The following is a 13193-nucleotide window of genomic DNA, read 5'->3' as shown; positions in this document are numbered from 1 at the left end:
CCCTCACCATGTACACATTTTGAGTTACTTTAGCGCAGACATGATATCCTTTGATAACTGCTTACCCAATAGATTATGGATTTTGTCCTGCTCTCGGTTGTGTAGTCCAGTTGAAGCTATAAATGATCATGGCTTTTGTTATTTCTGTATTTTGTTTTCTTCTGAGGAAACTAGAAGCCTCTTTGCAACTTTTCTGTTACTGGGATTATACTGGCCATTGACATCCACATTTACCGTGGTGGTGGGTAGTCAGTGTCATAATTCAGGGCTGAAGCACTGAGTCCCTTTATGGGTCGCTTTTCTTCATAATGTAACTTAGAAAATGTTTTGGTTTCATTCAGATGTAAACTTTTCAGAGATACAACTTTGAAGTGTACATTGCTTCCTCCAAAGTGAACTGGCCCTAAATGTCTGAATTGTCAATATCCTTCTTCTGTTAGGCAAACCACAGTGAAACTGGAAAAGAAGGGGACCCGGTGAAGGTGGCTGATGAGAAGATGCTCAGCATGCTCACAAAGGACCTGCAGAGGAGGTACCCGCCAGCCAATGCAGGGGGCTCGCCACCACTTCCTCTGGGCCCTGGCTGAGAGTGCACCAGCCTGAGCTGCTAGTGTGACAGATCCTTTGCATGCAATCTGCTCTTTTCATACTTGGGGCAGTTTTTCTGTTTCTTTGTAGCGATAAAGTAGTTAATATAGACCAACTTTTTAAAAAGGCGTTAAAAAAAAAAAGGCATTTTCTGCACCATTGGCTGGAATGGAACAAGTGATATTTTATTTCCAAATAAGAAACTGGAAAAACCTGCTTATCGAAATATTACTGAAATATTTGTTTCTCCTTAGTTTGCTCACTGGACATGTGTATTCATACTTGATGAAAGAGCCTTTGTTCCTAGAACTGCAGTACCTAACTAAATACTTGCCTCCTTGTTTTTCAGCCTGCCTCCCCTCATGGCTCAGAACCTCTCGATACCTCTGGCCTTTGCCTGTCTCCTACATTTAGCCAATGAAAAGGTAGGTAAATTTGGTAAACATGGGACTATTCTCTATTCACGGCAACCTTTTTCAGCTTCTTAGTAGAACTTCTGTGGGCACCCTCATTGGACACCTTAAACAGACTGATTTATGCAGCACTTTCAACCCCAGAGGATTAACGAGGCGCTTCAAAATATCTTAGAAAAAGGCCATTGGGTATTATTAGCAATGAAAATAATGAGGATCCAAATGGAAAAGTTTTAGGTGCTGAATTGTGATTTGCCATTTTCCAACTTCAGTACATAAAGTGTTTTGATATTGGGCATCACAGGCTTTAAAGGCCAAACCCTGCCAGTGCCAAAGTCAAGACACATGGAAGCCTGGTGGAGAAAGAGGGGACAGGTGAGAATGAGAGGAAGACAAATGCAGGAGGAAGGAGTAGCAAGACGTAAGGGCTGCTGTCAGCCAAGCTGGACCACCAGAAGCTGTGAAAAGTGTCTTGTCACATAGGCAGTAGAAGTGCCAGCTGTGACAGCATGCCAGGCTCTGCAGTATGCCAGCCAGCAGAGCTGAGCAGCTATGGCAGTTATCAGTGGAGTAGGTGGGGACCCATCTTGTCAAGAATCTATTGGTGCTTCCTGGGAGGCAGCCCAGTGAGGCAGCCAGCAACATGCCCAGATATGGGGTACTACGTGAGACGTGATATCCTTTGTGTCCCTGGGCAACTGGTCCCTAATGCAGACTTTGGTATTTGAAGTAGAGCATCACTAGCCTTAACTGCTCTCGTGCATCACCACTGTAGATTCTAACCTCCACCCTGCCCTGAGCTGGGAGGGAGCTCTTCGGTATCTGAACACCGATGTGTGGTTTGAGAGGGCTGATAAGATTGTACTGGAATGCTAATAAAAACTGGGTGCTGCAGAAGTGCCTGGGATTTCCTGTGTGCCAGTGTCTGACCTCTGGCCTCATAATGAAAGTGATGTGGTGATGTTTGGCTCTCTTTCCCAGGTCTGGCTTTGTTTGGACTCACTGTTAGGCCCAGAGGAGAGAGGTTCTGTCCAGGACAGCCTGTGTAACACAGCTGTCATCCTCTCCAAGTGGCCCTACCACTGGGATTCAGGGACCATTCTTTCTCTTTCTAAGCTTATGACCTCACTGAAGAAGAAGAAAGTATGCATTTGGCAGAAGCTAGTTTTGATTTTGGGTGGGGAAGAGATGTAGATGAGCCAATGAGCCAGGACAAGTGCTGCATGTGTCCAGCTATGATGCTGACCGCTGGGCCTGGGCACTCACAACTGAGGCAGGAACAGAACAACCCAACTTCTCTCCTGTCAGGGAAAGCTTGTACATCAGAGCCACTCTGGATGACTGTTGATTCAGGACCACTGAACTCACATGGCTGCTGGTTGGAAGGCTGGAAGCAGCAATGGCTGACTGGACAATGTGTCCAGTTCAGAAGTCAGGAAGACAAGGCTGGGGGCCATGCAACACAAGTCATCCTTCTTTTTGACATTCAGAAGCGTGACTGCTTGGTGGCCTGGAACTTTGCACCATGTTTATGGGTGTAGGTGCTGGTGAATTCTCCGACTAGGTGTGTTCTAGCACACACAGGCTCCTAAACCATGTGTCTACCAAAGCTCAGAAACCCTTATCTTGAGTCCAGATTAAGAATATTATTGATGAAAATATATATATATTATTGATGTCACTCAGTTTCACCAGTCTGAGAAGCGTTGCCCTGGGCTGTGTGTCTCCACAGAAACCTGCCTCTGCCCTCTGTGAAACCAGCTATATGGTCTTCATTTGATTCCCAAGTAGACAGGCCAAGGAAAGCCTGCTAAAAAGCATTAGTGATTTTTGTGGCCTCACTGGGGTACATAAAGCTCTGGCTGTACCATTGCTCTGCTTCCCCCAACAATGGGGCTGGAATTGTTCATTTTGCTGTGGTCAAGTGGGTCTTTAGGGGCCTAGAGCGCTCAGCATTTGAAGGATAGAGAGCTGCACCAGACCAGAAACCACTAGGCTGAGCACTGGGCCATTACTGGGGATTAGCTTTGGGCTTTGTGAGAAGATTTGTACTGCTAACATTGCCCCTATCAATTACCATGATCATCTATAGGGATCAGTGGTAACTCAGAGCTTAGAGCCATCAAGTGAAATCTCACAACACTTAATACCAGAACATGACTCTCTTTGTGGCCTTCTTTCTCCCAGTCTTTCATTCCCATCTGGACTCTTCATCAGCCACTCTGGTAATGAGCTCCCCAGAGAAGTGCAGTATGTTGCGGCTTGGGATGCAGTGATGGGCCCTGCATCCTCTGCCTCCATGGTCCTCAGTGCCAGCATGGTCCAGCTTATTAACTTGGAACCCAAGCCACAGAGGTCACACTTAGGAGGGGGATGTGATTTTAGCTTTCCATCGTTAGCAGTACAGGCAGGTGTGCTAGAAAGGGTGTGGTGGTTGCTGAGTGCCAGCACATCATACCTGCCTCTAGTACCAAGTGAGGGGAGGCGTGCTTGTGGTGAGCTTAGGCAAGGGAGTTTCTGACAATCTTTAGGTCCTGAGGGAAACAAGTGCCCGGATTGGTGGGGAATTCATGGAGTGGGAGAGTGGGGGTGTTAAGAGGAAGGGCTGAGCAGGAGAGAAAGGGTGCTGTCATGGCAGTCTCTGGGGGTGAGGTTGTGGAGCAGTAAGGGGAGGGCCTGGAGAAGGCCATGCGTGGACAGAGTGAACAGGCACGGATTGTGTCTAACACTCCCTCCCCATCCACTTCTCTTAGCTCCTACTGGAGCAAATAACTTAGCTCTTGGGCCCTTTACAGAGAAAGGCTATTTCGGAAATCCGTGCCAGGGAAGTCTTGCTTTTTGCTTTTTTTCTCTGCAGTTGGCAAGGATTTGGAATTAGCTTTATCATGCAAATTATATTTGCTATAACATAATTTTACTTACAATCATGGGACAAATCTCATTCTTCATAGTCACTACCCCATTACCTTGATTAGAATCTGTTTTGTGACACTTATATTTTCAGTACACTAAAGTTCATATGTCTGGTCTTCCTTCAGAATTTAAAGCTGGAAGGAACTGAGGACCTTTCTGACATTCTGGTGAGGCAAGGGGATTGAGTTTGCCCGAAAAAAGTTGGCAGAAGGAGGCTCATCGCTTCAGTGACCAGGACATCTCCATTCTGGGAGCAGCTGTGTGGCGGGCCTGTGGCAAAGCTATATACCCCACTATGAAAGTATCAGTTGTTTTGTCTGTTGCTCTTCCCTTCTCTCCCTCACAGTCCGGGAATCAGCACCCTGGAACTGTGTCTTTGATTAAAGTTTTCTGCCCTGTGGTGACCACCTAGCAAGGAGGAGATGGTGAGGATACTGTTCTTGATTATGTAAACCTATATCCATACTTTGTAACCATGTCTAGTTTTTGTCTCCTAAGTTGATCTTTGTTATTTTCCACACTTTTGTAGAAAATAATTTCCCAGCAGGCCCTGGTTGTCTTTTAAATAGCTATCTAAGCTATGTACATAAAATACATCACATGTATACTTACAAATGTATATATATTGTCTATCCTTAAAATAAAATCATTCTGAATAATGCATGGTAAAATATTTGGATACTTTCTAGATAAGTTAGAGCTGGTCCTTTCCTTTAAGAGGGATGTAGGCTGAAATGCTCAGCTTCACCTGTGGATGTCCTTGGCAAAAACACATAAGAACTACTACTTTCTCAAAATGGAACCCCCATTGGGGAAACCATCTCCTATTCCTACGGATAAACTAGAACACTGATTTCAGGATATTGCCTTAAAAGTGTCCTTCTTGGTCTCCCATCACCTGCTAAAGATGAGAGTTTCTGTAAAATAAAGGTGGGAGTTGTAACAGTCTAGTCAGGAGGCAGAAACCTGTAAGGTGAACAAAGAATTTCTTAAAAAGAATTGCTGACTAGATATCCAAAGTATCAAGTAGCAACTGTGGGAAGCAACTACCCCCAGGGCTGGAAAAACAAAAGGAACAAAGAGGAAAAACATCAAAAAGATTTCAGAGAGGACTCTGCAGAGCAGAAACTGCCCCCTGAGGAGGATGCTACTTGGCTGGTGCTGGCATCTGGGGGGGCGGTGGGGGGAGGGGGACACGGACGCGTTAACCTGGTTCTACACACCCTGGAAGATCCACAAACTGCTGCTATGGGAAGGAACTGCTGCTGCCCATTTGAAGAAGTGACGGTGGGGGGTGCTCCCAGGCTGGGGAAGTGGACAAGAAGGAACAAGTCCTTTTTTCCAGCTCTGCAGTCTCCTTTATGTGCCTCTCCTTGGCATAACCTAACTGGGAGTGGTTGGCAAAGCGTGGAGTGAGGGATGTTGTACAGGTGTGGAAGCTTCTCTAGAGACTGAAGGGTAAAACAGAAGAAGTCTCCCCAAATTAGAGTGAAAGTGCCAAGGGTTAGAAAAGAGTGGAGAGAAATTATAAGGGTTGCCAAGTAGGTCCTACATATGACAATCAGGGGGCCCAGAAAAAAAAAAAACAGAAAATGGAGAGGAGGAGATCTTGCTGAAGAAGGAATAAAAAGCCTGTATCCCATAGCTGGAGGACATGAGTTTTCAGACTGAGACTATCTAGCACATGGATGAAAATGAACCCACACCAAGGTATCTTGTCATAGTTTCAGAAGACTCAGGACAGAGGATTCTACAAGCTTCAGGACAGAAAGAGGACACACACAGGATCAGGAAACGGTGTCAGACTTCTGTCAGCACAGCACTAGAAGCAATGGTTTCCAAATCTAAAATTTTATACTTAGCCAAACTACCAAACGAGTTTGGGCCATGACAAGAGTTTGGGCCATGCAATATTTTAACAAATGAAAATGAACACCCCTCACATGTACCCCTTTCCAGGAAGCTGCACTGGTCCATACCATGACCCTGCTAGATGTCCAACTGCCCTAACCCTGTGCTTCTAGGCCTTCTCTGTGGCTTTGTCCACCCACAGCCTGGTATGGCTCCAGAGATACTCAGGGGAGCTGAGGCTAGCCTCCGATGCAGGCATTCTGCTTTGTCTCTGTTTCTTCTGGTGCCTCCATCTATTGGGACCATACCACCTTCTCTGCACGACAGGGTATCATGCTTGCTACTCATGTTCTCAAAACTGAGCAAGATTCTATTTAAAGATCATACATACAGGACACCTGGGTGGCTCAATGGTTGAGCGTTTGCCTTTGGCTCAGGGTGTGATCCAGGAGTCCTGGGATCGAGTCCCACAGTGGGCTCCCTGCATGGAGCCTGCTTCTCCCGCTGCCTGTGTCTCTGCCTCTCTCTCTCTGTCTCTCGTGAATAAATAAATAAATAAATAAAATCTTTTAAAAAATCATACATAAGTAGTAAGACTATGGAGAAAAGCAAGAGCCAGGGTAATCTAAAAATCAGGGACATGGCAGCCTGGGTGGCTCATTGGTTTAGCGCAGTCTTCAGCCCAGGGCCTGATCCTGGAGACTCGGGATCGAGTCCCATGTTGGGCTCCCTGTGTGGAGCCTGCTTCTCCCTCTGCCTGTGTCTCTGCCTCTCCCTCTTTCTGTGTCTCTCATGAATAAGTAAATAAAATTTTTAAAAAATGTCAGGGACATGGTTATCTCTGGTGGGAAGAGGGGGAGAAAAGCAATTGGCGGGGACTCCCAGGGGGCTTCTGGGGTACTAGAACTATCACTAGTGTGATAGGCACACGGGTGTATGCTTTCTTTTCCTATTTCCTTGGCACATTGATCTCTGGCAGGAATTAGTATCCTGAGACTTCATTCAGGCTGCTCTTAGCTGCTGGCATCTGCTCCTGAGAAGGACTTAATTTGGCAATCTTTCTCTCACTGGGCCATCACAAGTGCATGACAAATACTGTGTCCATGCTGGTTGGCTTTTTAAAAAGTTGGCTGGATGCACAGTTAAGGCTATAGTGCCTCAGGAAAAAATGATTGGGGCTTAGGATTTGGATTTCATCCCAGTTGGCAGTCTGGGGCTTGAGGAGATTAGTGGGCAGAAACTTGGTGCTGTCAAAAGGAAAGAAAATCAGAGTCCAGAGAGGAAGGTGTACAAGGGTGCAGGAAGAAGAAGTACAGGTATGGCCTTTTGGTTCATTCTTTTTCTTTTTTCTTTCATTTATTTTTTTAAATTTTTATTTATTTATGATAGTCACACACAGAGAGAGAGAGAGAGAGAGGCAGAGACATAGGCAGTGGGAGAAGCAGGCTCCATGCACCGGGAGCCCGACGTGTGATTCGATCCCGGGTCTCCAGGATAGCGCCCTGGGCCAAAGGCAGATGCCAAACCGCTGCGCTACCCAGGGATCCCTCTTTCATTTATTTTAAAGCTTATTTAAGTAATCTCTGCATGGGGAGGGACTCAAACTCACAACCCTGAGATCAAGAGTTGCATGCTCCCATCAACTGAGCCAACCAGCTGCCCCTGGTTTTTCCTTTTTGAAACCTGTACTCTGAAGTGGAAATTGGAGGGAAGGGATAGTAGAGAGGAGAAAGCCTAACAGAAGCTGCCCGGTACAAGTGGGAGACTCAGCTTGTTACAACAGGCTGTCCTACATCTGTGGCGGAAATGTGTAGATGTGTCCTACATCTGTTGCCTTGTTAGGAATGGATCCATCACAGAAACAGCATGAGCCACGTCTTGACATGGACAGCCTTTACAGGGAATCTATCTTACATATAGTTAGGACATCATCTCTCAACAAGCATATGGCTACCTGCATTCCAAAATGACTTCTCAGGAGACCTCGCAAATAAGTCACCTGCTGAGGTCACATATGTAGCCTAACCATGTGGCCCCGACACACAACATTCTGGCACAGCCACCCAACCTACAGCTGTGCTACTGGATACGTCTAGTCCTGGCAAACTGTCATCTTCCATGTGAGGGCTAGAGTTTGTAGAAGAGCCAACGGCCATTCAGAACCAAGTTTGCTGGGGTGCCTGGGTAGCTCAGTGGATTAAGCATTAGCCTTCAGTTCAGGTCATGACCCCAGGGTTCTGAAATGGAGCCCCGCATTGGGCTTGCTGCTCAACAGTTTGCTTATCCTCCACCCCACCCCACCCCACCCCCGCCGCTCATGCTTGTTCCATCTCTCTCACTCTCTCAAATATTTTTTTTTAAGAGGTTATTTATTCATGAGAGACACAGAGAGAGAGAGAGACATAGGCAGAGGGAGAAGCAGGCTCCTTGTAGGAAGCCTGATGCAGGACTTGATCTCAGCACCCCAGGAACACAACCTGAGCCAAAGGCAGACACTCAACCACTGAGCCACCCAGGCATCCCTCAAATCTTAAAAAAAAAAAAAAAAAAGCACCAAGTCTACTGGGTGGAAGGGCCACCAGGTAAGACCATTGATAATAGAAAGCAAGGATATGACAGTGAGACAGTTTTCCTGTGTTTGAGTTACAAACTGCCTCCAGACACAAAGTACTTCATAAATGCCTTTGAGAAATGCAGCTCTTCTGGACAGTCCTTTCAGTTTCCTTACTATTTCCTGGTGGAGCTGTAGGTGCCCAGCCCCCTAAAGTAAAACTATCTCCGGTTAGCAGCTGATGCACCTGAGGCATTAAGAACTGACCTAAGATTGTGCAGCTGGGAAGGGGGAAGTGGGAGTCCAAACCCCAGCAGCCTGACACCAGAGTCCATGCTTTTAATCACTGCATCAGACTGCCTCTTGGTTAATACAAGGGCATTGCCTCCTGGGGTGAAGACCTGAAAGGGAGCAAAGCCTGTTTAGAATCATATACCAGATGAGGAGTTAGAAAATCAATGTTGTTACTACATGGTTAAATCTTACCTTTATGTGCATAGGTCTTGTTTGCTGGTGCAGCCCTGGAACCCAGTGTGATGTAAATGGCACAGACAAGGCAACAAAATTTTGCTAAATGAGGAAGTGAATGCATGAAGTAGTTCAAAAGTGTGCATGACTTGGTGAACTGATGTTCTAAGCAAATGAAGAGGGAACTAACATGTACTGAATCCCTTCTCCATGTAGAATATTGTGTTTACTGGAGTCTATTTATTTACATTTTATTTACTTAAATTTTATTTAAATTTATTTATTTATTTGACTGGGAGAGAGAGAGAAAGAGCACAAGCAGGGAGAGTGGGAGAGGGAGGAGCAGACTCCCTGCTTTACAGGAAGCCCAATGCAGAGCTCGATTCCACGACCCCGAGATCATGACCTGAGCCACCCAGGAGCCCGTGGAATCGTTCAATTTAGCTTCACTCGAACCCTGTAATGTTAATATTCAATCCTAGAGCAGGAGGCATTTCACCACCTAGTATGCAAGTTACCAGGGGCTTTTTGATGACCCAGCACTCCTCTTCTCCAACCCTGAGAGTTCAAGCAACCTAATGCGTTCCTGGACACACCAAAGACAATCACCAAGTCCCTTTGAATTTTACTCACATTTCTAACATTCTGTTACCCCTGTCTGTGGTAATCCTGTCAGGGACACCTAACCTCTTGCCGGCCTCCTTTAATAGCCTCCCAGCCCTCCTCCGTGTTTGGTCCTTCCTACACCTCACTCTCCCTCCTACACCTTACCCAGCACTATGAGAATCACCTTCCTCGTGCCCAGCTCTGTAAGGAAGCCCCTTACAAAGGATCTGGAATGAGACAGCCTGGCTTTGAGGCAGGCAAGGCCAGGCAAGTCAGTTACCTTCTCTGGGCCTCAATTTCTTCATCGGCAAAATGGGGGAAATAAATATATTTGAGAGGGCTTTATGGGGATTAAATGAGACCAGGTACTAAAGTGGTACTTTGCAATGCTTCCTATGTGATAAATAGTAAGCTTTTGCTTAATCTAGATGTTAGTCCTTCTAACCAAACACCTGCTATAAAGCTGCAAAACACAACCAGCCCCCCTCCAACCAGAAGTCTGTATGGGTTTATACTGTCTCCTAGAAAAAGGTAAAACTTTTTACAATGGCATTTGTTTTCAAGAGATTCTAAATTATATCTATATTACATGTTCCATTCCTTACATTTGCTCTTCACTCAACTGAACTGAGTTTCTAACAGTTCCTAGGACATGTCTTTGTCTTCTCACCTTCATACTTTACTTTTTCTGTATTCCCTTGAAATATCTCCCACTCCTTGCCTCTACTGAAATCCTAGCCTTCCTTTACAACTGTAAACTCCCTCATTTTCCTGAATCAGAAGGGACTTTTCTGATCTCCCACAACGCCCCCTTGTGGCAGCACTGATTGCATTCAGGGCCCCCCCCCTCCTTTTTTTTAGGAGCTAGAAGTTTATTTTTTAAAATTTTTATTATTTTTAAAATATTTTATTTATTCATGAGACACACACACAGAGAGAGAGAGAGAGAGAAAGAGAGAGAGAGAGAGGCAGAGACACAAGCAGAGGGAGAAGCAGGCTCCATGCAAGGAGCCTGATGCGGGACTCGATTCCAGGTCCCCAGGATCATGTCCTCGACTGAAGGTGGCGCTAAACCGCGAAGCCACTGGGGCTGCCCCAAGAGCTAGAAGTTTATTGAATACACTGCAGGAGGAGCGGATAGGACAGAAAGGAGAGACTGTCTGCCAGAGACAGTGGTGGGGTGCTGCAGTTAAGGAAGAAAGGTGAGGAGATATGAGAACATGTGGAATTTTCGTTTTTTGTTAACCCAGGGTTTACTAAAAAAAATTTTTTTTAAGGTTTATTTATTTGAGAGAGAGCAAAGTGAGCAAGTATGGTGGGGAGGGGCAGAGGGAAACAAGAGAGGAGTCTGCTCCCTGAGAGCTCTCCCTGGAAGCAGGGTGAGGGGTAAAGGGAGAGGGAGAGAAGCTCAAGCTGACTCTGCATGGAGCACAGAGTCCAACTTGGGGCTCGATCTCAGGTCCCTGAGATCATGACCTAAGCCGAAACCAAGAGTTGGAAGCTTAACTGACTGAGCCACCCAGGCACCCCAACTCAGCTTTTTTTTTTTTTTTTAAGATTTTATTTATTTATTCATGATAGTCACACAGAGAGAGACAGAGAGGCAGAGACACAGGCAGAGGGAGAAGCAGGCGCCATGCAGGGAGCCCGATGTGGAATTCGATCCCGGGTCTCCAGGATCGTGCCCCGGGCCAAAGGCAGGCGCCAAACCACTGCGCCACCCAGGGATCCCCCAACTCAGCTTTTTAATTGCAGTACATCTCATTTCTCCTGCAAGACTATAACTTCTCAAGAGTTCTAACTGCATCTTGTTTTTCTCTGAGTCCCTAAAAGTGCTTACAAAGTTTACTGCATATGTAATATTTGAGAGGTTATTAAATGAAATGACAGGTCTTAAGGTACAGAGAGGCAGGGCCTAGGAGCCTGGGTAGCCCTGTGTTCTGGCCTGGCACTAGGGAATAGTGAATTCTGAATTTCTGGAGAGAGGCAAGACAATGGGGCATACATAGACTGGAAGAAAGTTAAAGCTGAACCCAACTTGGTAACAAACATCCCCCACCAAGGGTCTATGTTTGTCAGGATACTCCCAGGTCCTTCAGCTTCCTGGGGAAAATTGTTAAAATTAAAAAAACAAACAAACAAAAACACCACTGAGATACAATTTATGTACCAGGCAGTCCTTCCATTTAAAATGCATGAGTTGGGCAGCCCTGGTGGCACAGCAGTTTAGAGCCGCCTGCAGCTGAGGGTGTGATCCTGGAGACCAGGGCTAGAGTCCCACGTCGGGCTACCTTGCATGGAGCCTGCTTCTCCCTCTGCCTGTGACTCTGCCTCTCTCTCTCTCTCTGAATAAATAAATAAAATCTTAAAAAAAAAATAAAATGCATGAGTTGGGGTGCCTGGGTGGTTCATCGGTTGAGCATCTGCCTTCAGCTCGGGTCATGATCCCGGAATCCCGGGATCCAGCCCCAAGTTGAATGGGTCTTCCAGCTCAGTGGGGACTCTGCTTCTCCCTCTCCCTCCCCCACCTCCTGCTGTCTTGCCCACTCAGTCTCTCTCAGATAAATAAAAGCTTTAAAAAAATGTATGCATGGGGATTCCCAGGTGGCTCAGTGGTTTGGAGCCTGCCTTCGGCCCAGGGTGTGATCCTGGAGTCCCAGAATCAAGTCCTGGGATCAAGTCCCACATCGGGCTCCCTGCATGGAGCCTGCTTCTCCCTCTGCCTGTGTCTCTGCCTCTCTCTCCGTGTATCTCTCATGAATAAATAAATAAAATCTTTAAAAATAAATAAATAAAAAATGTATGATTCAATGGTTTTTAATCTGCATCCACAGTTGTGCACCTATCCCCATAATCTAATTCAAAAACATTTCCATCACCTCAAGAAAACTTGCTCCCATAAATAGTCCCTCCCCATTCCTTCTCTGCTTCACACATTTGCCCACAGTCCAGGCTTGACTGTGAACATAAGTCCTACTCCTGTAGAAAAGCAGAGCAGAATCCTTGAGATATTTTTCAGATTATTTTGTGTCAAGTGCATGAGCCACAGGATAGCTACAAAATAACAATCTTGAGAATTCAGATTTAAATCACCTTCAGTGAGCCCCTACCCTGAGTCAGGCAATTCACTGGGGCTTTTGACACACTACCTGAAAAAAAAAAAATAAACACACTACCTGGAGTGGGGTGCCTGGGTGGCTCAGTGGTTGAGCACCTGCCTTTGGCTCAGGGCGTGATCCCAAAGTCCCGGGATCGAGTCCCACATCGGGATCCTTGTATGGAGCCTGTTTCTCCCTCTGCCTATGTCTCTGCCTCTCTGTCTCTCATGACTAAATAAATAAAATATTAAAAAAAGTAAACACACTACCTGGAGCACCTGGGTGGCTCAGTTGGTTAAGCATCTGCCTTCAGCTCAGGTCATGATCCCAGGGTCCTGGGATTGAGCCCCACATCAGGCTCCCTGCTCAGCTGGGGGCCTGCTTCTCCCTCTGCTGCTCCCCCTGCTTGTGCATGTGCCCTCTCTCTCTCTAATAAATACAAAAAATCTTGAGAAACAGAGAGGCAGAGACATAGGCAGAGAGAGAAATGGGCTCCATGCAGTGATCCCGATGCGGGACTTCGATCCCGGAACTCCAGGATCACAACCTGACCCAATGGCAGATGCTCAACCACTGAGCCACCCAGGTGCCCCTAAATAAAATCTTTAAAAAAATATCCACACTACCTCATTTAATCGCAACACACATAGGGGGTAAGTTTTATTATCTCAGTTTTAAGGATGACAAGATGACATTCACCCAGAG

The 13193-nt window shown here is 46.2% G+C and overlaps 1 protein-coding gene across 3 annotated transcripts in view; it reads left to right on the top strand.

The window, feature by feature from the left end:
- NCAPH (non-SMC condensin I complex subunit H) overlaps window positions 1–4570 on the top strand; it is a 42705-nt gene extending 38135 nt beyond the window's left edge. For all 3 annotated transcript variants that reach the window (XM_041756316.1, XM_041756315.1, XM_041756314.1), the window contains 3 exons: window positions 441–532; window positions 938–1013; window positions 4040–4570. In XM_041756316.1, coding sequence (XP_041612250.1) covers window positions 441–532; window positions 938–1013; window positions 4040–4099 — 228 coding nt within the window. In that variant the 3' untranslated portion in view covers window positions 4100–4570. The remainder of the gene's footprint in view (window positions 1–440; window positions 533–937; window positions 1014–4039) is intronic.
- Window positions 4571–13193: the final 8623 nt, after the last annotated feature.

This window comes from Vulpes lagopus, chromosome 5 (assembly GCF_018345385.1).
Source record: "Vulpes lagopus strain Blue_001 chromosome 5, ASM1834538v1, whole genome shotgun sequence".
In the NCBI taxonomy this organism is placed as follows: domain Eukaryota; kingdom Metazoa; phylum Chordata; class Mammalia; order Carnivora; family Canidae; genus Vulpes; species Vulpes lagopus.
This window is presented reverse-complemented; position numbering and strand designations above follow the sequence as displayed.